The sequence below is a fragment of the Neodiprion lecontei genome, chromosome 4 (genome assembly GCF_021901455.1).
Source record: "Neodiprion lecontei isolate iyNeoLeco1 chromosome 4, iyNeoLeco1.1, whole genome shotgun sequence".
In the NCBI taxonomy this organism is placed as follows: domain Eukaryota; kingdom Metazoa; phylum Arthropoda; class Insecta; order Hymenoptera; family Diprionidae; genus Neodiprion; species Neodiprion lecontei.
Genome location: NC_060263.1, coordinates 34,530,206 through 34,557,667, shown reverse-complemented (window position 1 = coordinate 34,557,667; position 27,462 = coordinate 34,530,206). Strand labels below are relative to the sequence as shown.

The window sequence follows — 27,462 nt, the reverse complement described above, 5'->3', positions numbered from 1 at the left end:
AACACCAGATACAATGTGCATCGGTCTGCAATATGCACTATTTGCAACTTATGGATCACGGTAGATTTTTTATATGTAGCAGTAAAGTATACAAAATCAAATTGGAATAACTGAACAGATGATGTATTACTTAGAACGTATTTATTCGTAATATATTACTCATATATTCCTTATTTTAGACATATATTTATATGTATGGCAGCATATTATATGACATTGTTTTGGTGAAGTGACTTCTTAAATGAACTTTTTCCTATTTTTGTTTATCCACACATTTATAGCCCATGCTACTATAGTTTTTATGTAGCAATGTTTGCCAAACCTGTCACTCATCAAGCAAATCTTATGACATTTTGTTAATTAATGCATCATAGATGCTGTACAAGGTTTCTCCAAATAAATTAGTACATTTCTACAGTGTGACATGCGACAGTGTAGTTAAAAACTGCAAACCATATATAATATTATAACATTATTTCCTATTAAAAATATCCATATATACTCTAATAACGATAATGCAACGTCTTTAATCCATTATATTTTGCAACTTAGAAAAATACCAGTACTCGCTACAACAATTTGCCGAGTACAATATTTCAATGGTTTTAATACGCATGGGGAGGAACATAACACGAAATTCAGCCCTAAAAGTTTCACGTGCTATTTTGAACACTCTGACAATATTAAACATCATGCACCCTTTTCTTATATGTACATAAGTTAATCACCCTATTGCGAAGTTAGGTTTCTCAGTCATAGCTTGCAACGTATCGGGTACTGAACTCTTGTAGATTGATGTAGAAAGTTTTTGTAATGTCAAACTTTACAACTTTGCACAATACTGATGTTTGTGTGCCGCTGTGTTTCATACCGAATATCTGATTCTGAAAATTGACAGAATGTTAGTTCAGAAACAATTAAGAAAGTCCCAAATTTGGTTAATTTTGTAATCTGAGTATAGAATTATTTAGTATTCAATACCACGTAATTTATGCTGATGGGTGTTCATACAAATTACTCAAAAGTATTTAACCTACGCGCGAGCCACTGATATTCAATAAAATATCTATGAAAACAATCAACAAAATAACAGTAGTTCTATCTTTAAAATTCCACTTCTTAATAACTACATCGTAATCCTTAATAGCTCCCTACATATTCTTTATAGTGATACTTGTTTGTGAATCAGTAATCACCGCACTATCGCATGTACTTTTTTCTGGATTACTCTATTCTACAATAGTAGCTACAACGTCATATCTGTTACAAGTTACATACTTCTTATTCAATAATATTTTATAAGTGTAAATACTGATAGATATATTTGTTCGTGGTACATTGTTACATATATTTATATTTATCGTTCTCAATCAATCCTATATGCGATCTACTTGCAATTAAATTGCGCTGTTTACCTAGTTGTGTACTTTAATCGATTTATTATGCATAAAGCATTCGGTAATATATATTAACTAATCTTTCGTAACGCTCACATCTACAGCATCGGTAATATTTTTTGATACTGCGAAATAATTTCTCTCTTTCATTGCCTGTAACAATCGCAATATATTCACTCTTCATTTCTCGTTTAGTTATGCCCATGGTGATTATGACCTTTTTTGGAACTTTATGTTCAAACTATGTTCAAACCATTTCATTTTTTCGTTTTTTCATTTTTACAGAATGATCTAAATTTTATCAATACTATACTCGAGAAAAGAAAGTTGTTTCAGATGGTCTACTTCTTAATTTGTGTTTTATAACGATCGATAATTTATTATAATACAATTCTGCCTATGAAGTTAATACTATAATAGTAGAGCCGTAGCTATATTTTCGTAATTGTTGTTTAATAGATATATATAACAGATGTAAAGCACATGATATAATGCTGTCGGTCACACTCATAGGAGATATTTAGATTCCTAAGTATTTATACTATTTAAACGTTGAATTAAAGTAGCGGCAAAGTATAATTACACTATAAAATTTTATATTTGCTCGAGTATGCGTGGTATTGCTTTCTCGTGTATTTATTGCATCCGATGGAATAAGGCATTGTAAAAAATGACTAATAAGTTGTAAACGAAGTAACATTGATAACAATTCTCTGGCATATAAGTATGACAGTTAAATTCTTAATATTTCAAACAAACCTCAGCCTAGCTAATTATAATCCAGTCAATTTTTATGGATAATGTTACAGCCAATGCAAAATTTGCACCCATTTGAAGGAAATGTTCAATCAGACAAAAACGTAGAGGTCCCATAAGTCTGAAATCATTAGAATATTACCAACGTAAATGAAAACACTTATTTCATCAAGAACAATTTTTTTCATGAAATGTTCGCATTTTCTTTTTGTTAAATTGAAAAAATCAGTCAATATTCTGTTGTGTGGCACCCGAGTGATTCAATAAATAACAGTTTTTAAATTTGCCGCTGCTTTATGTACGTTGTAACTCACGTGGTGGAAACCTGAAATTAACAATTTTCTCTACAAGCTTACAGAAAAATATTTATTCTTCTGTTCGAATGATCCAAGCTGTAAAATAGCGTATGAGATTATGATTCACAATTAATAAATGACTTCATTTCATGCAATGTTGTGTGTAAAACATACGCTCATACTTTTCCTATTAAATGTAAGAATATTCTCTAATTATTACTACATGTATTTGTGTTGTACGTAACGCCCACGAGGTATGCTATATATAAAATTAGAAGATCCTAAACAGATATGTTTACAACCAAATATATTTAAGCCTTTCAGTTCATTGTGGTTTAAGAAAAATGTTCAAATATTCATCATTCCAACTATTATAAACTTTTTTCAAAGTCAACTTATTTTACAGAATTATTAGATACCTCTAACTTCACTTTGTGTCATTTGCTATTATTATTTTGAGTTCGTTGGAAATTTTGAATATTCACGCAATTTGCGAGAATTTTAAAATATCTGCAACACAAAAGTATTCTGTAATTGTATTGTATATAGTAATATACTGTATATATACATATTTTATCATGTTTAAGTAGAAATAATACGTGGGAATTTAAAACCAGGGTCAGTTTCCAATGACAGGACCGTGTAATATCGTATAGAGCAAAAATTTTTTGCTTTAGTTGCAAGATGATTGAAATATTACAACCAAGAATATGTACCCACATGATTAATTTCTGACGTTGTGAAAACCAGGGACACGGATTTAATCAAGGATGCGCATTTCATTCTAATTTTTTTTTCAAACAAACAAATCTCTAATGATCAGTTTGATATGTTAGATGAGTAATGTTATAATCATTTTTATTAAATATTTCAAATGCAGTATCGATCACAATTCTATTCATTTTTGCACTCCGGAAAGTACAATGCTTTGATTGAAAAAATACCCCATTTGAAGGCCAAATATTTTTACAATAGGTGAATGAGATTGAATACATAATATATTTATGCCATCTTTCACTTATGCAGCGAAACGATGTTATTACATAAGACAGTTAATATTTCACCCTGAGCTTGACATAATGTATTATAACAATCTTGAGACTGCAATAATGCAGATGCAATCAGACTATACCATATCTAAACTTCCTGATTAATTATTGAATTTAAAATTTTTTTGTATTCCACAGTATATCAGAATTACTTCTGATACGAATTTATTTGATTGCTTATTGCAACTGTTCCAATTGAAATGATTGATCCAAACTGCAATACAATTTAATGAAAGTTTGAAAAAATTCGCGAGGACAGATATAATTGGATAAAAACTTTGTGTAGTTTTAGAATAATTGTAATATAAGAAAACTAAAATAACTGTAAGGTACTTGGTTAAATTGCAAATTTTCTCTCATGCATACACATCACCAGCTTCTTATCATTTGAAATATTTCATTTATCATTACTTGCAACTGGGGTACCGTAATATGCAAAATACATATCTTACAATTTATTTGATACATCGTAATACGTACTACAGTATATAATATGATGATAATTTAATACAAAGATGAGTAATTCAAAGATATGTGTTTGGAGTTATTAGGGAAGATTAGTTTAAAAAAATTGAGATTCAACACAGACCTATGGTCTGTAAAAATATTTACATGATTAAACAACTGTGATCAAAAATTTTATACATATTCGTATGCATGTGTGTATGTATGTACGTGTTGTCTTCAAATAACTATAAAAATTTTTAGCCTTTAATGATAAATTATTGTTGCAACGGGTCAATATGTACATAGAGTTCCATTTACATTTACTTAGCAATCCCCAATCACATGGGTAATGGGAAGTTTACTTATTAACAGTGCTAGATACAAAAGAAAGTATCGAATAAATGTCAGTAATTTTTACTTCAAAATTGATAATGAAAAACATATAAAAATGAAACAATGGGTTGGTGCCAAAATAATAACGAGGATATTCGCAGGCCCATAAACATTTACTATCCAGCATTTTCAATTACCTATATGCTTCAATTATTGTTGAAATTATCCTACACAATGACTCGTGTGACAGGTGTAACTGTGAAGACGTGGGCGTTTCCATGGCAATACGTCAGTATACGATACAATAAATCTAGCTTTGAATGGTTTCCAAGAATTCAAAGCCAGGAATTTGACATATTATAGGTATGTATATGTATGTATTAGGCAATTATCACACGATATAAAATAGTATTATATGTTGCAAATAGTACAAGTAACAATTAATTGATTTACAACTACTACTTTTCAACATATTACTTCATGATTATTTTATGTGAATTAATGACAATTATGACTACAATATATTGTATACATATAATACTTCTATCTTCCAGATTTTGATTCAACAATTACATTATAACATATAGCATAGTGATGTGACGTATTGACATGAAAATAATGTGAAATGACCAATATGAACATGGGTATTTCAGTACTATGAAGTAACATCGAATACAGGGTAGTCCAACTATCGTATGAGGACAAAAGTTGACATTACTTCAATTTATGAACACACCTATAATATTTTGAACTGGATCCTAGATATCTTATTCTCTTTGGATACCCTGTCAAATAATATGTGCAATATCTTTCTTGGAGCAAAACGTGTAACAGTTCTTATTATAACTCATGGCATGATCCAATGAATGAATTATTAGAATGATAGCAAACGAATAATTTGTATAAAATAGAAATGAAAGTTCAACATTCTTACAATTATTGTATAAATACTTCAATGCATTTTAAAACACATAACAATTTTCTGATAATCGCAGCTCCTTCAGAACCAAATTGCAGTTACAATTGCAAACCATAGCTTGAAATGAATGTCATTTGTACTCGTACGAAATACAAACGAAATTGCTGTACATTATTATTTTTCGACAATCTTATCGCAGTCATTTCAATCAATCAAATAGCAATTTCGTAAAGTAAACACTATTTGTATTTTATAATTTACTAGTTTGATATTTTTAATACTTGATTCATATTTGATTATGTATAATGGTAAAAATAAATCACTTTCGATAAATTACATTGCAAAAAATTAGACACTCATTGTCAGCAACGCATTTAAATAAGTAGCTGATTCTGATTATAATTACTTGGTTCTGAGAGGAATTTCCTCACGTGGCTTTAGCAATTTTTGTTATTTTATTATTATTTTTATTATTATTATAATTTTTTTTTTAGTAAACAGATACAATCCAGCGTTTCGGCGCAAGAATTAAAATATAACGATTTAACGTGCAATAGGCAATAATCAACTAATATATGTACACGTGTAAAAGAGACTGTGATTTATTGTCAGTCATTACGTGACTGACCTGAATAAATGAAGAAAAAGAAAAATACTTTTAGCAACATTTCAGTATGATAAACATGGTCCATTGTGTTAAGTTAGTACTAGATTAAATCGGAATACAAAGACGATGATGATCATTTCCTGCAGAAGGACTTCGTTCCAATTTTTTGTACAATAAAATTTGGGCTCAGAAAAACCTGTATAAAGAAAATGTTTATTGAAAAAATAGAAAAAGATGTCGTAGCCGTGTCATTTGAATTAAGAAGCACACGTCAGCCTGTATGGAGGCTTTTTGATGTATTTTGAAAAGAACCTAAATGAAATGATCAAAGAGAAGCTTTGATGACTATCACATCTCTCATCCCAACGCACAGAATCCTGGAGTTATACTTGGAAAAATTTTACTCCAGGTTATCTTGTACATATTCTTATCCTTCAAATTCTAATATGTACTCTTGCAAATATCGTCTGTAAATGGCTGATATGCAATAAGAGTACATAAAAGATTAATGGTATGCAAGCTCTTATACCTCAAGTTTTCGTGTACAGAGGCTTAAGACCTCTGCGAACTGAGAGATATCTTGTGTACGTTGTTATTACTCCGAATAAATTTAAGTGTACTAAAACATGCTCTTTGGGCAGGCCAAGACACGGCATTAGATACGTTTGTGGTTCATTGTAATCGTCATATAATGTATCGACCTAGATTAAATATTTTTTTCACAATACGTCTAACTGTGCGAAAGTGTATTTTACAAATATTGGTATATTTGCAAAGCTATGGCTTTGTCACTTTGGTTATGCATTTGACTATTTATTTTACTTAATAGTTTTTTCTTTCGAATCTCTGACCCATCCATACGTGTCTATATTCTCACAGGATGCAATGGGCAAAGAAACATATGATAATACTGGCTATTAATGGTTAAAAGTTAGTGTTTCGTAACTTGTAATTATTATCATTTGGTGAGTTCCATGGTTTCTATTGTCACATATACAATATTGTGAATTTATATTCCATATTATTATTTAATCATTATTCATTATTATTATTAGTCATTATAAATAGTTGCGTACGTAGGTCTAGCTAACGCTATATGAATAATAGTCTTTATCAAAAGCACATGTATATCGTGATATTTTTATATATGTATAGTATATTGTATAAATCGACCTTTTCGTAACCAATATGTAAATAGTAGTGGATTTAATTACAAATGAACTTTTTTTAATGTCGCTTATTTCAATTTGTATTGATTGATAATGTGTAAAGATGGAACAAAAAAAACCACGTTCACTATTGTTCTCATACGCAGTATTAGATTAGGAGACTGAGTAATCAGGATAAAGTTTCGTAACAGAGGTGATTTGAAGACTATTTTCAAATTTGACCAAATGGTAACGCGGACTCATAACGAATGGTAATCCTATTCATAATATTTAAAAATTTATATAACAATGTATTCTTTGATAAAAGAACTGTTTCTTATAGCGTTTCATTGAAAGAATATCCATCTCGATACTCACTTAGCGCAGCTTCACAATTGACTTTCCATTTTGTACACGTTACGAAGCGGCATCATTTAACGCATTTTTGATACATCGTCGTCACTCGCTTCCGCATCACCTTCTACACCACGCTCTCCTTCCTCTGGGTGTGCAGGATTTCCTTCCTCTGTATCCACGCTACTAGTGGGCGTTATTTGTTCAGTCGTTTCACTACTAGCGAAGCCCAACCCGCCAAGTCCTTTGTTAACTGGTTCCGGAGAAGCTGATTCTTCGCTGCTAGGCGAACCGGGGGATGAGACTATCACCTGTATGGGCACACACCACACCCCGTTTAAATATACACATGTATATATATGTATGTATATAGGTATAGTGCATTGGTCTCAACTATTCAACAGATTTTATCTTATATTTAAACAGCATGTTGTTGCGCATTATCCATTATTTACGCGTGTTTACTTTGAATAACTGTTCACTATATGGTTCGTATTGTACGTATTTAGCAGAGAAGAGTTCTCATCAAACGTAATTTTCAAGTATTTTATCCGAATTCAATTACATAGGGAATTAATAAAATCAAATAAATCGTGCGATCGATGTTAATAATAACACAGCCATTATTTGATGGATGCAAAATGATTGAAAGTATGACTTGCAATGTGATCATAAAATAATATCCATGCCAAGAGTTATGTATTTTCCGATATCGATGGACTATTGTTGAATATGATATAGAAACCTGTGTAATCTTTTAAACACATTTAATAATTAGTCTAAGAATCATCTAATACACACATTGCGATAGATTATAGTGAAGTTGAGAATAAGATGGGGAAAATAATAATAATACCTGTGCAAGAAGCGGCGTCTCTGTGCTGTCAGCGATTTGGAATAGCCGGCAATTTGCGCTTGCTCTGAATACGTGCCCAACCAAAATAAAATATAAAACAAACATTACTATGTAGAATGATGTAAAGTATAAACTATCGATTGAAACCATATTTTAATATGATCATAAGCAACAGTATAGCTTTCAACAAACAATTGATGATCAAATTATGTAAGTATAAGAGACAACATGCGTGAGGTGTTATAGTATATATACAGTATAGCTAACCATAAGCTGCAAGTTTATAATAACTGAAATTGCGTTTGAAATTTTGAAGAAGCACATTTACAGTCTCATTTTAATTTTACTGCCACCAAGATCATCATTTTCAAACAAATCAATGTATAATTATACTAGGTTCTTCTTGTAAACTGAGCGAATTTTTCCTCTCAGAGACTTTGATTTTACTAAGAATTTAACATTATCAAGGAGAAAAAGTAGGTCAGTTGACATCAAAAGCATTACTTTTAAATGATAGGTAGTACAATAAGTTTTTACATGCATAATAATATCCTGGAATCGAAGTACCGCACGTGGCCTGCCTTTTATTTCTGTCCATTGATTCCTTTGAATTAATATCCCTCAATAATACTACTATGTTGCCTGTTTAATAATGTAAGATACTCCTTCATTTGCATAGCAAGATTTCAGAAAAATATTACAGAGATACATTTTTTTAAATAAAGAATGAAACAACGTAAGCTTAATCATCGGGCATAACTGACAGTACACAACAATAACAGTCTGAAATTGTCTCAAGCTTAAGTCACTTGCGTAAACAATATGTCACAGCTTTTTATGCTATTACCGATACTCTACGTTCCAAATATTTTTGCTTGCTATGAAAAAAATAAAGTATTCGAAACCTAGGCCCACTATTGAGATACAGTATAACTACTTACCTAATAGCATGTTACAACACTCACTATTACAATATTTTTCAGTATATGCATTGTATTTAAGTCTACAAATTTTTTAGCTAACCTGTCGCGGCTTGATTGGAGGTGGAGGTCGAGTGGAGGTTGAAAGCGTTACGGGTGTTGTACTGGGGGGCGGATGATGATGTGAGGGTTGCTGCTGCCAAGGCAGCCCGGTGCGACCCAATGTGCCCTGTGCCGACTGACCCGACTGATTGCTGTGACCGACTTGCGGCATAGCTCGAGTTAGCGTTGAAGCGGCTGAAGAAATCTTCCGAACTGTCTGTGAAACGAGCTGCTGATTACTTGGCCCTTATGTGTTATCCCATAATTTCAGTTTCAAGATCAGGTCGTTGTTATCGATCAAATTGTCATGTGACAGTATGAAGACTTTAATTTAGTAATGGTACGTTATGTAAAAGGTTACAACAAGATGACACGCCATTCATCATTTTATATCAATGTTACAAATAATAACATTACCTGACTTCACAGGCCATATTTCAAGGAGATACTTAAGAACTGCAATTGGTTGTTGGAAGTCCAAGGGGGGTGCATTATCTTCCGAATGAAGCATCAATACTGGACCGAAACAAACTGCCAAACTTGCTGGAGACATCTTGTTACATTGCGATACAACCATTGCCAAGTGATCCAATAAATATATCAGCGTACACTATGACATTAAAATATAATTCGAATAATTATGATAAATTCAAATCAGTATACTTCACTGTAATGATATCTTTTTAACTTATCCTCTAGACCATGCAGAGATTTATTGATAATAGCTGTTATCATTTTACTGGACTGACATGAGGATCGATAATGAACTCACCCTATTGACTTTTGGTAAACAATCTAGTATGCTGAACATAAGTTTAGCATTACCCTGTGGATCGTCGGGTAGGCAAACAGCAAGTGCATCAACCATCATTTGATAGAGGCACTTTGTAAACAATGGTTCTGGCAGTTCCCTCAGATAGTCTTTCAAAACTCCTGCGCGAAGAAAATGTGGACGATTTGTAGTAATGGTATATTCGATTGCTACCTATTCCAATATCGTTTAAGCCTTCATAGATTTATACCTGTTATAACATTGATGTCAGGGACATTATCCGGTGAAAGGTCAACGGATCTTGCATTGCGCTCAAATGCCTCACGCAGTATTCTTTTCTTTGTTGCAGATCCACATAATCGATATAGGCCTGGTTACATGCAAACATTACATTAGAGTTAGAAAATCTGAAAGATATATCACCGCAGCACATCAGAGGTTAAATTTTAATTTTGATTTTGAATTATAACTATTCAATTAGAAGTCCGGGATCAAAATAGGCAAAATTCTTTAAAAATTCGTAAACATAACAAATTACCAATTATATCAAGTCCCCGCCTTTCGACTTCTTCAACACAGCGCCATACGATAATAGGAACATTCTGGGTACCTGACATTGCCAAAGCTGTCGAGACTCCACCGGGAACACCTCCGGTTTTGCTTTCCCGGCTCACCTGTCAAGAAAACGTTGAATGAAATCAATTCCTCTTTATGAAGAAAATTTTCGATGCATAATCTGTAAAACTATAGATAATATCATAAATATGCTACTGATAATTACCACGGTATCTAAATCAACTCCAAATAGTGGAGCTACTCTTGTTGCAAGAGATAGAACTGGAAGTCCCCGCCGCTTAAAAGTTTGGTGAGCATCAGTGTATCGAAGGCGTAAATAAAGAGTACCACGTGGCTCGACCTTCAGTGCCAATTGATGAAGTGGAGATTCTTTCAACAGAGTTGCTAAATGTACTGATCCCTTGTAACATAATTTGTGTCTATGCTGAGGATCCCACGAATAAACCAGTAAGTCCAATTGGCGATTGCCAACCAAATCCAACTCAAATGTTTCATCCCAGTCAAACATCAGATCCCCCGTACGCACAACAGTGCGAGCTTTGTGAACACGATCACACTCCAATACACAGTACAGATCTCTCAAACCGCAACTACCTGTTAAGGAAAATTAAATATTAAATATGAGACAACATGATGGTCATAGTTTAATCCATTATTCTTCAAGTATATGTTTATGTGACATGTACGAAATGAGTTTCAATTCAACTTACCAAGGCTGGGTTGTCCGGATGGTGTTGATGGGGTAGTAGCTGCCGAGGATGAAGTGGTAGATCGTAGACCACGGCCTGCTAACAAGTGGACCCAAAGTAGTCCACTGACACCACTTGCTAGATCCCCTCCAGCACTTCCCTCTCCAAGGGAACTCAATAAAGAGCTGGTGGAACTAGGGGTTCCTACTGTTGGTGGCTTTTCTATTTTATACTTGAGGAACTCTGTTTAAACCAGGAAAAAAGAAACAGAATGAAATTTATAAGTAACACATACGCAGGTGTCTATGATGTGAGTTTTGTATACTTCCAAAAAATGGAATATGATCACCGCAATTCACCTGCAGGGTTTATATCTAGCAGTCTTTGATCTTGAGTTCTAGTTGGAGTAGGATTTGGTATATTTCTCGTAGACTCTAGATCTAACAAATTCCTAATTCTCCTAACAGAACTGGCTCTTTGACTTGCTGAGTTAGTTAAAGCAGTCTTTGTATTAGACAAAGATGATCGAGTATTGGAAGCTACAGATGCTGGCCGTGGGTTTGATGATGTTCGATGACAGGATGAACTGATAGCCGTCGAAGCTCGCAAATTTGCCAGATTTACTTGTTGAGCAGACGCAGACCTTGTCGATAGCCGATCCAATGTGCTGGACATTGGCCGATAAGAGCCATAGCCACCATATTCAGCCTACATGTGACATACGGAAAGAAACGATTACTATTGAAGACGAAAGTATCCTTAATTAAAATTCAGTTAAGTGAAAATCAATTGGACTTTGGTATTACGTTAAAATCAAACAATTTTTAAGAAGCGGAAAGGTAGAAGAACCTGATTAGCAGCAGCATGGATATTTTCAGCACTGTATGTGTAACGTGGAGGTCTATTGGTGGTAGCCCTGATCTGCTCATAAAGTGCACTAGTGCTTGGAGTACGGCTCAACCATGCTCTGTACTCATCTGACGTAAATACACTCGGAGATGATGGTATTCTCCCTGTAACAGATCGAGAGACTTTCGGTTAGTTGAATTCCAAGTATTCTACTTTACTTTTACCAGTCTTTCAAGTACCTCGATCACGTTTAATAGAAGGCAGTTCAGGAGCTGACAAAGCACCATCGCTATCTTCTTGGTCTATAAGACCAGATGTAACGGTACTAAGTCCAGTTCGAACGCCTGGCTGTTGCGGTAATGTTCTGCCACTTCTTGGTAAAGAATTAGACCGTAACCCTGACAATAACATGTTATACAAATTTCAGACTGCGAATATCATAAAATTTGTCAAGCATCGGTATTTGATACAACTGCAATCAATACGATATAAATAAGGAAAAAATTTGTAAACGAATATGTATATACCTGAGGAACTTTGCCCGATCTGAGATCTGGAGAGTGTAGCTAAGTGAGATACAGCACTGCTCTGTGAAGGGTTATTTAAATTGTGCCTGTAGTGATAATATGCCGACCTAGGTGAACTAGAGCATGTCGCTTCTGTATCAGAAGCGTAATCCAGAGAAGGTCTATGTCTTCTGGTCAAGGTGCCGAATTGTCCCTGCCTTTGCGAAGATGATCCAGTATCATTTTGGGTACTGTAGCGTGAGTTGTAACGAAGTGTCGAAGACCCTGTTTAAATAGATTCAATAATTATTGCGTTTGAGAACTTATGTTATAAGGGTATTCAAGATGTATTATAGTCCAGTTTGCTACATCCACTCTACTGTCTTGATAAAAATCACACAAGTATTTGATTGAGTTAGTCTAGACATTTTTCTTAATCTGTACATACGTGTGTGTTTGATATTAACTTGCTTATTCTGATTTACCAGATTTCAGACTAGATCTCAGTAAGGTATGACGAGCAGGTGTAGTTATGCTTGTGTAATCAACACGAGGCAAATGTTGATCGGATCCGCTGCGAGGCATGATTCTGCCACTAGTAGTATGTTGTGAAAATCCGTAATGACCAGTTTGATTTTGCCCTGACAATCTGCCGGCAACTGATTGCATTCCGCCACCCGTTGACATACGGCGTCCACTATTCGATGGCATCACAGGTCCAGTGTAGAATGAGTGTACCTACCAACAGATTATATTGTACATTTTCCACCATTCAAATCTAATGCTACGATAAGTAAAACTGTAGATGTGTGAGAGTCATAACATTTTTTCAATCCTTAACATTCAACAAATACTAATTTCTTCAACAAAGGAAATATTTCTAACAAAAAACTGAATTCGGTTGGAATTATACTATATTAACATTAATAATAAATACACATATTTTTTTTGTTAAAATATATTTTTATGCAAAAATTTTCTCTCACACTCTAGTGTATTGGTATATACTTTTACTCATATACAATAACTGAAATGAAAAATTTAAAGTAGATACGTGCGAAGTCAATGCAAATTGGTTCACTAATCAACATAATACATGGCATATAATTCTTTCATACCATAATAATTGAATAACTTAACATTTTTCTACAAAAGTGTTAAACAATATACCTATGTAATGATTGATAGTGAACATATACATTTAAATAATGCGTGATTTATTTCATTAATTGCAGAAAAGGAAGGGGAAGTAAAGTGATGTTATTTGTGAGGAAACCAAATAAAATAAAATAGTGAAGTTGAAGTGTAGTAATATAATGGCATTGTGTATATTTAGCTTATTCCGCAAGTACGTAGAACGTAACTGCAATTATCATCTTTGAATAGCTTCGCCACTTTACATTGCCCAATGATTTTAGACAATCAACTGCTACTTATACATTAAGGGAAATAAATTAAAAGATATATATTGATGTGTATATATATATGTATGTAGAAAAAACAGCATTAGGATGAGATAACGAAAGAATTAGTGTATGCCACAGCGATATATCAAATCTAGTTTATCAAGAAATGTTGTGTTGTCTTTACCTTTGTAAAATCCTGGTTAATTTCAATGTAGCATTCATTCAGAACCGATTAGTAAATAAATTTCGTGATTTGAGTCATACTGCATACTGCCTTTTCTGCGTCATTCAGATTTAGCAAAAATCAAAAATATGGTCTATGTTTGTAAAAACATTTTCACGCTGCAGTAAATAATTATTTACATTTTTCTCGTTGCCTGTCACGTGTTTTTTTTTTTTTTTTTGTATGATAGAAAACCAAATCAATTTATTACAGACTAATTTTCCAATTATTGCTTTAATAATTCGAACTGAGCCATTTACAGTTTGAAAAAATATAGAAACCTGCTATAGTACGTCAACGATGTATATATAAAAACTTCAACATTACTAATAAAGATTTGCGTAATCTCCACAATATTTATTGAGTTCAACATTTTTAGAATTTTGATTGGTCAGGCACTTGTTCCATCAATCCGAGTGACGTAGATATCAACAATATGCAAGCTGACTACAGTTAATGAATTGTTGTATACTTTATTGGATATTGGTTGATGTTTTCAATCTGCGATATACACAATGTCACAGAATATAGGGCAAACAAGTGTTGAATAGTGCAGACAGGTATAAAAGGGTGCTGATCTGACATTATCTATAACATCTAAAGATTTTGAATTCACAGGTTAAAATAGATAACATTTGTGATATCAACGAAATGATTTCATCAAGCCTTGCATGATGGGCCTAATAAATGTAGTCAAGAATATTAATAATTTAAGTGCATGTTAAAAGGCAAATAAAAAATGCGTTAATATAATCAACAATATCTGTTGATATCAAAGTGTTTTCTAGTTCACCCTATGGTGCCTCGACAGATTGTTGTGATATTAAGAGTAGACTGAAACTTACTTTTTCTGCCAGACTTTCCAGAGTTTTTGGATAACCACGTTCGTATGGTTGGAAATGCTGCGTAGTTGATGGCTTTGGTTGATGAGTGATAACAGGTGGCGGAGGAGGTTGATATGACCAATGACTCTCGGGCCTAGAGTTATAATAGAGATCTCCGTTACTAGATCCTAAATCCTGACTGGAACCGAGACCTGTTAGGCCGAGCCTGGATCGAGATGGCAACATTTCTCTTCCATCACCTCGTCGACGACTGCTATCCCTGCGAACGTCGGCAGTGAATCCCAAGAATTTTGGTAATCGTTGACAAGAGCCTAGCCAGAATCTTCCTTTCATTTAAGCAAACATGTGTTACAGTGAAATAATAGTGATTGTACCTAATATGATTGCTTGTGGCATGATCACTCTCATCTTCATTGAGCTCTCGTTTTATAACAACAACAGGAGGGGCTTTGTGCTCATTTTGACGGCTATGTGATACTGGCTGATGAGGTCCGTGCCTCGTCGCTAAGATTAATCTCCGAGGTATTGACATTATAATTACTACGTCGTCGATACCCATGTGCGAGACACTGACCAAGTTGACTGCCAAAATCTCGTCACCCACCTGAAAAATTTGCTGCATTGTTAATGAATTAAACATACTTCATCTACATCTTACTGAATTACTTACATTACATAAATCAATTACAATAACCATAGATGCCATGAAGTGTAGTTATATTTACTATGTAGTATACCCAGAAAGTCCACACTAATTGCTTCCAATAGCTTCAACTCACTTTTAAACATCCACTGTTGTAAACAGCAGACTCCAGCGCAATTCTTGATATGAAAACACCATCGTTTCTGTCTATTCCATTGCCTTCCCGTATATAAAGACCCAAAGTTTGTCCAGGCCTTTTAATAATTTCTACTAAATGCACCGGATGTTTTGAATCCTAGGTATTGAATAAAACATTGTGAGGAACACAGGTAATAAATATAAAGTATAAAATGAGATCAATAAGTATAACACTGAAATTAGGAGATGATGGCCTTCAATTTTATATATTCAAATAATCGTTAATAATTTCATTGAAATCATAGTCTGGGTGTTGCTTGCTATAGCAAATACCTCCAAGAATCGGTGTCACACGATAACAACAAATCTAATTCTTTCCATGATTATAGATAGGTGAATATTCTCTTGGACGGACCTGCATTCCCATAAACTTTTTGGCAGCCTCCGAAGCCTGCCTACCCAATTGGCGTGGCTCTATGACACGAACGACCATTTCTCCGCGCCGATCCACAGCCTCTAGCGCAGCAGCAGTTGATGCATCGAGATCGTTCTCCACAGTTTCGATCTGCTTGAATATCTCCGTACTTATCCCACTGACCTGCATCGAAAACTCTTTCTATGTCAGGGAGTAAAATGCTATTCATTTGCAATTGACAAAATTGACAAACTACTATGTTTGCAAATTTGTACTATAATTTTTCCCATTTCTTGCGGAGACTTGAAAATTTTATTTAAACTTATTATTAGAATAATTTTTTGAAAAGTTGCACTATACAAGAAAGAGAAACACATCGTTTAATAAGCATGTTTATTCTTATACCTTTCTGAAATCTCCTTGAATCACCATAGGTGGTGGTTCCTTTGGACGCAGTTGGTTGACGGGGACTTGCCGTCCAGGACTTGCACTTATGTCTGTTACCTCCCCCCGCCCCTCCTGAAAACAGTTGTCATTTTATATTATTTATAGTATCCACAATGGTAATGCTTTGTGCTTTTGTATACAGATAATTCTGCAGGTTATAGATTCATCTCAAGCAAAGGAACCTAGCTTAAGAAATCAAGGTCCGCTTAAATTTTACAATGCTGATGGCACAACAGAAAATGTGGCACTACAGTAAGCTCGACATTATCAAATATTATTATACAATTGGAATTGGTCGTTTTTAGATTAGGTTGATTTCTCAAGTTTCAAGTGAATCAAAACTGATATTCACATAATTGTTTTATTATGATGTGGGAATCTATGTGGATTGCAATTTAATGCAAGAGTATCCCCATAGAATATACTACCCCGATTGAACTGAATCATACGGTAATTTATTGATGTCTAGCTATAGCTGTCAAAACGCGTGGTAACAATATTTAGGGTAAATTATTAAATTATATAAAAATTGATCCTGTGAAATAATATATTTGTCGCAACAGGAAATAAAATTGTACATAATTTAATGTTCAATTTCCATATTGAATTTGTAATTCTGTAAGCAAAATCTTTAGAAAATTGTAAATTTTTCTAATACAATAAAGTTATTCCAGCGGTATATTGAACGAAGTTTAAAATTTCCTGTAATTTTTCAAAAAACCGTGTACTTCGATGAACTACTGAAACGAGAATCTACGCGGTTCTCACAAGGCATATAAATATATAATACTTCTTGGCGAAATGTGCGACAGGATATAACAGATAGTCAATTAATTCCATGACTGCACGATAATCATACAGAATACTCTCTATGTACGAATGAATGAAGGTATCATAGTTTAGGGAATAATTTTTAATTGACTTCAAAGCTGACACGAGGGATGGCCCACGAGTTTGAGCACCGCTACTTATCCTACGTTCCGTAAGACTGCACATACATATATACATTATGCATCTACAAGAATTGGCAGTGCTGACGGCTCAGCTGCAGTTCAGTCGGGAAACCACAAGTCGACGATTCATGGATTCGCGGTGTGGGGGTCGTGGCAGTACAGCACAGGGGTGTGTAACACACAATCGAACCCCGAACAGCACGATATACCGGAGGGGTCGTAAACTGCAGTTGGTTATACCTATGTATGTACCTATATAGACATATACACGTATGTTGTTCCTCAGTAGTGAAATTACCTGACGGGAAAAGAAGCAGTACCCCCAACCGGCCTTATCGCACATCGCGCTACCCCATTGCGAATAATATGGCGGGAAGCCGCTACATACATACATGCATACACGTATATACTTGTGTATACCTATATATACTACAGGTATAGGTATATGGTGCCGCCTACGCGTGCGCCTCTTTTTACGGAGGATAGGATATCGACCGTTGACGTCACCTCACACCCTCTTTCGACGCCGCTGCACACTCTACGTTCTACAACTCTCGTCGTCGGAGGGCTGCGGAGGGGTAGAGCAAGGCGGCAGAGGGTAAGGGGCGAAGTGAAAAACCGGGGGATGATAGACGTCGCTGCCCGGTGGGTGCGGCGAGGCAGGAGGAAGCTGAGGGGGTTTGCCAAGAGGAAGAGGTGGACGGCGAGGGCGCGGACGAACTTGTAGTACAGACGTCGCACGCAAGCGTACGCACCTAGGGCTGGATCAGCGGCGAGGGGGATGAAGAGGGGTGCATGGGCAATCCTGCAATACGATACTGTCCGAATGCGCCTGCGTTTCAACGCGACCGCGAGAATTCCGAGAGTAGGTAAGGCTCGCGGAGGAAAGTGGCCGTGTGAATTTCTCTCCGTAGGCTGCGCGTACAATACGCACGGCAACTCGTAACTCCCAACCTCGGGGCGCAACCACGCGTGCACCCTAAAGCGTAACCAACTTGAACTGCAGTTGAAGCCGCCGGCTTAAATTTCAAGCCCTGCATAAATGGCAAATTCACCATTTAACAGTATCGAGACACGTGCTACTTACTATAGCTTGCGACATTCTTTCACTACTTCTGATTTGCCTAGACCGCATACACTTGTACATAATTATTGTCAAGCATGGGTGAATTTTCGCATACCTGCTTTTCTACTAAAAGCTTTTATATGTATTTAGGTGAGTACCGAAGGCGGCAGCCGGCGGAGGGTGGGGGTAATTAAATATGCTATTGGGAATGGCATAGGTGAGAATATTCAGTCGGTCGTTAGGGATAATAGCCAAATCGATGAATATGAGCAGGTAGCGTGCTTCAAAGTGAATGGGGATGATTATTTCATAGGTTTACGCTCCGTTGTCAAAGCCAGATTCTTTTGTTAATTGAACCACCGAAATTAGCCCGCAACACTTCAACGGTTCTAGAGTCCCTCTTTTCCTTCGGAGGTACACCGATGCGCCAATTCGTATGGCCTGACAGAAAATAACCCACCCCTTTACCCTATTTTCCATATGTAGGCCATTCGAGAAGATGATTTCCTGGCTGACACAATGAATCAAAGGCTCTGCTATGAACAGACATGTTGCACGTTATATTGAGCCAGCTGTTTCGTTTCTTTAGTTTCATCCCTTTTTATAATTTTCTTACTATTATCTTAGAGGTTTCCATGGCTTTTTCACTCTTAGAAAACAGGGAGCCAAGCCCCATATTATATTACGTATTGTGAGTTTCTCGATATTGCAGAACAGTCCGTGCGCCTGACGCGCTGACGCAGGCAACCGAAGTTACTATTCGTCAACCGTGAACATGATGTGCCTAAGTGCGTCAGGCGCACGGACCGTTTCGCATGTTGAGAAACTCACGGTATATCACTCAGCTCGTAATCAATTATACCTTTCGAGCCAGAATTATACTACGAATTACTGTGCAAATATAACGTCAGTTTATTACACAGTTATATGCATGCTTCTTCCGTAACGATGTGTGCGTATGTGTTAAGTCACTTGCACATTTCATCGAGGGTAAAGCGGGGTATAGATAGGTATACCTATACCTGAGCGATAGAAAACGAGAATGGGAATCGCAGAACAGAGCCAACAAGGAGCTGAGAGCGTTATAGGAGGGTACGTGAAAGATAATTAGATATCGATTTCGAATTAGAAGAAGCGATATGGGCTATAGCTATTAACGTTAACATTATACCAACTACGAGTATATCAAAATTGAGGCCGTCTATGCAGATCGTACGAAGTTTTGGAGCTACTTTTTCTAATCCCTTTTCAATCGCTATTATTGCGAAATAAACGGAACAGTAATTATATAATTAATAAACAAAATTATATGCATGGTCAATATCTATTCATAGGTGAGAATATTTTTCTTCATGCATTTTCTCTTTATTCCTACAAATGCTACACGTTGTTGCACGGAGCTCGAGCTGCGCCCGTAACAGAAGCAAAATGCAAGCTCAAACGTTAATTTAATATTTAGTGGTTTCCATAAACGTAGGGATTGCGTGAGTTTCTATTCCGCTTTCCATTGCTTTCTGGAACTAGTTTACGTCCTTTCCGTGAACACACGCATGTATGTCCGTGTTTATGGGTAGAGCTATACTCAAGTCAAAATTATAGGTACCTATGCCGCGCGTTATACGACGAAGCTCGGCTCTTGCGCGTAACTTTATTTTTACCTCGCACAAGCCTCCAAGTGTGTATATATATATATCATAATGTCAAGTGTGATAAAACTCGCAACAAAAAAATCCCAAAAAGTAACGGCCCTGATTACTCGACGGAGGTGGTTGCAGAGGCAGAGGGTGCAGAGAAAGAGAAAAACCGTGAAAGGACCCCCAAGCACGAAAAACGGCTGCAGAAAAGTCTGAGACTATGCTCGAGCAAAGTACTTTAGGTACATACCTACGCACATACAACTAGTACACGAGTAAAGTAGTACAAAATATGTATGCAAGTACATATACGAATTGATACGTCGGCGTTGAAAGTTACATTTTCTGCCCTAAATGACATTGTTTATTATTTTAACGAGATCATTAGTAGAATTTAAATAAACTTTTCCCTTCGGCACGCTTCATCCTAGCCTGGTCCTACTCCATTCCTCGTTTACCCCGCGCTGCATATTATGTTTTCAAAACTATTTCACGTATTTTAATTACGGAAATATATAACATGATACTACATGTAACGTGACGAAATTTCTCAATTCTCAACTGAAAGTAGCGCAAACGGATCCAACAATTTTTGGCGATTCATTTTACCGCAAACTGATATTTTTAAAACATTTTGGATTGGAGATGACGCACTAACGAGCCCCCACGCACAGGCAACTGCGTGTACAGCCAAGCGAATCCGTGGGCAGGACAGCAGGCGTGACTAATTGCAACCCAACCATTTGTTTGACTGGAGTCTACACGCAAAATCAAACGAGTAGGTGTATTCTGAAACTTAATTTATGGATAGTATTTAGCGTTTCGACGGGCGATGAATGCTGGGAAAAGGAACGAGCGATGATTTATTCACGCATATAGTCTTAGCAATCTTTTTTTTAAATTTTTATTCTTCTTCCTCGCACTGCGTAAGAAGTGCGAAAATTGGGTGAAAAAGGCGAACGAACCTTTCTGCGGCCACAGCACAGCATGGCTGCAGCGCTGCAGCTGCGCTGAGCTTCCGGGGGTTGACAAGGCTGATGAAAGACGTAGTTGAATCCTCGGCCTCCTTCCCGCTGCAGCTGGACCACGCGCACCTGTCGCTGCTCTTGCTGCCCTTGCTGTCCTTGACCAACCGGACCACCGACACCAACTCGACCACCGTACTTGATTCGTACGTATTTTCGCCACTGCATGAGTTCGGTGCTTCATGCCCTCTGCCTGTAAGGGTGAAAAAATAAGTAAGTATGAGGAAAATGATCACTAGCGAGAGCAGTCAACAAATCAATTACAATCCGAAACTAATGTTAAAGCCGAATTATAGGTAGGGATGCTATCCCAAGGTTGAATCATGACCTCTGACTGATTTGTGGATGTACGTATACATGAGGCATCAGTTGGATTCAATCGGGTCGAAATCCTCTCAGGAATGTCTTGTATTATATAAGGTACGTAGGTATAACGTGTACTTTTGGAAGTCGGTTGTTAGTAGAAAGTTTCATAATGTGAAGTGGAGTTCTTGGTTTGGTATTTGAAGATATAACCTACTGTTACTTAAACGATTCTCTCTGTGTATAGCCGGGTTGTCTCTCTCTCTCTTTCTCTCTCTCTCTCTCGCACACATCGAGACTCGAGACTTCATTCATTGAACCGTCTTTTTGCAACTTTTCTTATCGCGAGAAATAAAAAGAGAGTTAACCGTACAGCGTGTAAACGCTGAACGAACCAAGAGTTCGTTTCCCTAGAAGGGGTCCTAACGATAAGCGAGAAAAGTAAAAAATGTATTTTTTGCGCTCATTTTCAATGAAATTACAGTGGATTGATGCTTAGATTATAATACGAGTATTCCTGCGTGGAAATGCGGTATAAAGAAATAAACAGCGAAAGACACAAAATTAATTTCGAGACCCTCGCTTAACTAACGAGACATGCTTAAGTCGCACTTAAGAGAGCGTCTCGACGATTGAATTCAAGAACAGAGTGCGAGATACGCGTTTAACAAAATTATCACGCGCTCTGTTTTACGAGGGTGGATTTATATAAAAGCATATATACATATGGGGAGATGTTCCGGGTCGAGGTGGCGGGCTTATGGGCCTTGGTATTTTGGGGTAAAAGAGTTACGGGTCAAGGTCGCAGCTCTGTACCTTAACATCAGTTGCCCATCCACCACTCCCGGCTAAACTCTCATTGATTCTTAATTAGCTTTCGCGAGTGCTCTCATCGTCAGTTTGGAGACTGGGTTACGCTATGGCCTATAAATAGACCGACAACGAGTAACAAGCCCTCATTTATAACGTACAACGTTGGTAGCTATATAAGATACGCCTATCACTCGGTAACAAACCGTACATAAACTGATTCAATTTGTTGGAACAAAAACAGTTACACGTTTCTTCTCATAAGAAAATTTTTTTTCAACGATGTGAATAATTGAAAATTATAACGAAAAAAACTTGATAATTTTCCGTCGAATAAAGCGTGATCTATGACTGATGAAATGATATTATACCCGCTTCCTTAATGCAGTATCGGAAAGAATTCACCTTCAAACCTCGCAGCAAATGTTTTCGAGTAAATACATGATCCGTAAGCCATGCAAGTCCATTGAGTACGGAAGACTGCCTGACTTGGCAATCTCTTCCGTCAAGCCTAGTCTCAATACTGAGCAAAGAATTTTGAATTCCAGTCGGATATTATACGCGTTTGATATTATTTCAATATTCGCGCGGATCTCAACGGACGTGCCGCCTCCAACGTGTGATATTCAATATTGAAGTTTTACTCGGGTTGCAGTCTATAACGTGACAGATGAGATGCCCCGTGAGACTGCAGGTGACTCAGGAGGCACTCACGTTCTTACATCTTCATTACACCCACACATATTTCATATTTATATAGATAATATACCCTGGGGTATACTTATGTGACTCTACGTCGAGGAAAGCTCACAATCAGTCTGGATTCACTCTATATCACTGTTGCCCGCAAACAGAGAATCTCAGAGATGGATGAAAATTTTTTAGCATAATTTTTATTAAAGAAGGTTCAAGCAAGAAACACATTCTACGAAACGCAAAAAATCATTCATTGATAATATAACCTTTCGAGTAGTTATACAGATACAACCCTAATATTTAAGTTTAATCTTCGATTGAAATGAGGATCATATTTCAAAGAATCCGGCCGAAGTACAGTGTCTGATACGTATAAGAGAGGAGGCTGAACATTCGATAGATGAGAAATTATCATTCTCGCAAAGGGTTAAATTTGAAATCAAACGAAGTCCATACTCCAGAACTTGAGGAACTGAAGCAGTCCAAAGGAAAAAAGAAACATTTAATTGAAACACAAAGTTTTCAGGATAGTTGTATCAATTTGGGACCTTGTTAAAAATTATTTTCTGAGGTTTTTGTACCGTAAATTAACAGTTGGTAACAGTTCTTTGGTCAACAATGAGTAATTTACAAGGCACTCGCCGTATATAAAAGGTGAACGAGTGTCTACGAAAAAATTCGCCAAGAACGAGTGTTTTTAAAATATCGATTGTGGGCAAATCCGCATACTCGTTACACTTTCACCTCGGCTCTAATGATTAACTTTATCATGCACATATTACACACACGTCTCATCACTCATTCATGCCCACGTGTACCCACATACGTGGCAGCGAAAACCGGGGCATGCGGTCAACCGGCTTACAGTGGAGTAAATCAGGTTCGTGTCAGATTTTTGGCGTGTAAGTTGAGCGAGATAGGAATAATCTGAGGCATTCGATGAATTTTAAGACGATTCAAGACAATGCTAAGAATAAGATTATCTTCCGGGTGTTTGAGGAGAAACGATATCAGTTACGCAGTTTCCACATGCGAGATCAGTTCCGTTAAAAGATTTTGAGAAGGATAAGAGCTGCAGGATTACGATCTACTCTAAATCAATACTGTCGCAGAAACGATTTGTGTAGCGCAATTCGTTTCTCGACAACAATTGTGATAAAAACAACAGTCGGCATGGCCTTGAAAAAATTCTTCCAGAGAAATCAATACTGCGGCTTATCAAATACGGGCTTATCACATACAACGGTTCAAGTTTTACAGTGCGCAGTTTTCTCCATCGAGAGATTGATCACTTTGTCCCAGTATCCCGAATATCGTACATACGTAACCCACCCATACGTGTACGTGTACTATTGCCTGCCTGCGAGTATATACAGGTATGACATCGCTAATTCCGTATATTCGCCCATCGAATAACAAAGTGGGAACTGGTACAGCTGGTACAGATGGTACCCTCAACACGTTTACACATGAATGTAGAGGGTGTCGCGAACAACATGGAACGAATTATTAAATCCAAAAGAACCTTGGGGTGGATCCGACCCTATAAGTGTCGTTGGTTGGTATAATACAGAAAAAAACGTTCTCATCAGTCACATCTCAAAATATTTTGCACATTTTTGACGATTCGTTTATACGAACATATACACCATACATATGCACACTTATGAAATAGGGAATGGATTTATCTACGGTTCAGAGATTAGAACGATTTGCTTGAAATATTTTTTCTCTCCGTTCTGTATCCATACCTTCTAAAGATCATCCGTAGTGCCTTGAAGGGCAGACAGATCCGTGGTAAGCCAGCGTGGTGATCTTTTGCTCATTCTGTGATGCACGTATTCGTTTCTTCGCCACAGCCGATGGTGTAAGCCTCTGTAGAATTGAACGAATTTATTCCAACTACGCATAAGTATGTGACTCGGTTTTAGATTTGTTACTCTTTATTCATAAACAGGTATATATGTGTATATGTATATACATATATGCATGGGTATGTATATTTATGGCATGCGGAGGCGTGTCAATGGATTTGTAAATACTAATAATAATAATAATAATAATGATAACGACAATACCGTAGCCGCTTTTTCCCGTCGTTGAACTTTAAAGATAAGAATACGGAATATTAATGATACAACAAAAGTAGATGAACCGGTTGATTACGCACCGAATTAAGGTATCATAAGAGATAATTAATATTGGTTTTCAGCTAGTTCAGATCCCGGGCTGGATTATAGTTGTTTTGATTTATATCGCGTGGCGAAATAAGGGTGGCAATTAAGCACAACTTCGCGCAAGAACGAATGAGGCGAACGATTTCGAACGAATAACGGGAATAACGTTGTAATATGATATGATATTGCTACGGAAACTCCAGTGATCGATAAAATACACGTTATGGGCGGTTGGTGTGGAGCTGGTGAACCCGTCCTACGACATTTCAAATCGAGCAATTCCGAGGCGGTTGTACTAATCCACAAACGGGAAGACCCGAAGTAATGTAATCCCGCTGAACACGCAGTACCGTGATAATCTGCACGTATCGCGTATAGTCAGAAGAATTCGTTTGCACAGATTCGAACACGTTATGTTCGCTGTCTAAAGATAATTTCAATTGCCACGATTGAGAGGATGAAAACAAGGATGAAACGTTAAAGAGTGGGATAAAAAAAAAAAAACGAGAGAACTGAGAAAAAGTGCAAAAATAAAATAAATAAAGATAAAAGAATAAACGCTAAGGTTGGAAAAAATCACACACACACACGCACGGAAAAACGAAGAGAATGAAAAAAAAAAAAAAAAATGAGAAACCATCGAAACGTACCCCTAGAACCAGCACTCCGCGGGCCTTTGAACATCAAAATCAATACACCCCCTCGGTGAAAATCTAGCACAATAAACGGCACAATCACAATTCACCTAAACGCAATATAACTGTTGTTGCGAAGGATGAACTTAATCAAGTTTTCAATAAATACGTTCGGTCACGTCAATCGATTCAGGGTAAAAGAATCCGGCGTAATAATATCCCGCTGCATCGCTCAACCCTCGGAACTCCCGGCGGACATGTTGCCCGACAATACGGCGCATGGTCGCTGATGATCGAGGTAGACGACGAGGGCGACGGGAACGACGTCGGCGGAGCGTAGCGGGGATAACCAAGGACCACTCGAAACCACCCCCTGGGCTAGGCGAGCCGACCCGGCCCAACCCGTCCCGTGGTATCCGGAGATTGCCACAAGGCACCGAGGTCTAGGCGAAGGGGAACGCGTCGGAACCGTCGAGGAACGCCCGGAAGGCTGCAGCCTTCGAATATTTGCACGGCGATGCTAAGATCCCACCCCGATACCACCGGGATGATTGATCGTGCTTTTACCCGGCTGGCCGGCTCTAGCCTTCCGGGGAATGAATTGAGATACGATTGCAACGGAAACCATCACCGGCTAATTATACGTGTTTTCCAAAAATTCGATGTATAACGACGACGACTTCTCGGATGTAAACGCGAGGGTTCTCTCTTAACTACGTATCCTTAAAGAGGAGAAAAATCAATACGCTCGTAAATTGCATGATATCGTACACTGATCACGTATACGCATGATACGTCTGGAACATTCGTAATATGAGTATAAATGCTGAACATTTAAGTTTACGATATTATACATCTTATATTATACTACGCATATGCCTTATCTTGCTTCCGGTCACGGATAGTTTTTGAAATATCGACGCAAGAGCCTCGTTGATTGAGAATAGTAAAAATTGATCGCCGCGGTGGACGGAAAATTTATCTGACCTCTGGATTACCGGAAGCAAAGAGATAAATTAGATATATCTCTGATACGTGCAAACTTACATGTATGCGTACATATGTATGTATATACGACGGCACATAAGGCACTGTTCTATATAACACACGTATATCGACGTGTCGTTCGTTTTGGCAATAACGTCGCAAATCAATACCGATTGCCGCTTATAAATATCAAGAGATAGCCGTAAATTAGACATAACAGAGATTCTCTGTATCGAACAAATGACGGTCGATAGATTGTATGTATGTACATACTTACTACCCTAATTATATCTACCTATACATTATACGTGATAGGCGAAAGAACTTCTCCTGGTTTACGATAATCGATTATTGTAATTTCGTTTCTTTTTGTTTGTTCATTTTTTCACGCCTAGACGATCGTGCATCCTTAAGCTTATATTATATAGGTATATTATACGTAATACGTGATGCGGCAATTGTGTTCGCTGTGTAGGAGGAGGG

At 36.8% G+C, this 27,462-nt stretch overlaps 1 protein-coding gene across 3 annotated transcripts; it reads right to left on the bottom strand.

Annotated features, from left to right (window-relative positions):
* Positions 1 to 139: 139 nt before the first annotated feature.
* On the bottom strand, positions 140 to 26,875 carry LOC107218727 (rho GTPase-activating protein 100F). Of its 3 annotated transcripts, XM_046738189.1 has the most exons (22): positions 26,008 to 26,875; positions 24,932 to 25,055; positions 21,312 to 21,564; positions 16,652 to 16,765; positions 16,247 to 16,429; positions 15,830 to 15,988; positions 15,425 to 15,654; positions 15,051 to 15,309; positions 14,167 to 14,178; positions 13,062 to 13,314; positions 12,598 to 12,861; positions 12,310 to 12,468; positions 12,071 to 12,234; positions 11,581 to 11,929; positions 11,243 to 11,464; positions 10,738 to 11,126; positions 10,495 to 10,630; positions 10,207 to 10,326; positions 9,957 to 10,117; positions 9,602 to 9,794; positions 9,186 to 9,397; positions 140 to 7,617 (listed from the first exon to the last, which is right to left on the bottom strand). In XM_046738189.1, the coding sequence occupies exons 3-22, from the start codon at positions 21,537 to 21,539 to the stop codon at positions 7,387 to 7,389; spliced, it is 4,038 nt and encodes a 1,345-aa protein (XP_046594145.1). In that variant the 5' UTR covers positions 21,540 to 21,564; positions 24,932 to 25,055; positions 26,008 to 26,875; the 3' UTR covers positions 140 to 7,386. The 3 variants fall into 3 exon arrangements, with proteins under 3 accessions (XP_046594145.1, XP_046594146.1, XP_015512190.1); XM_046738190.1 differs by lacking the exon at positions 14,167 to 14,178 and having other exon boundaries at positions 15,425 to 15,666; XM_015656704.2 differs by lacking the exon at positions 14,167 to 14,178.
* Between the last annotated feature and the right edge of the window lie 587 nt (positions 26,876 to 27,462).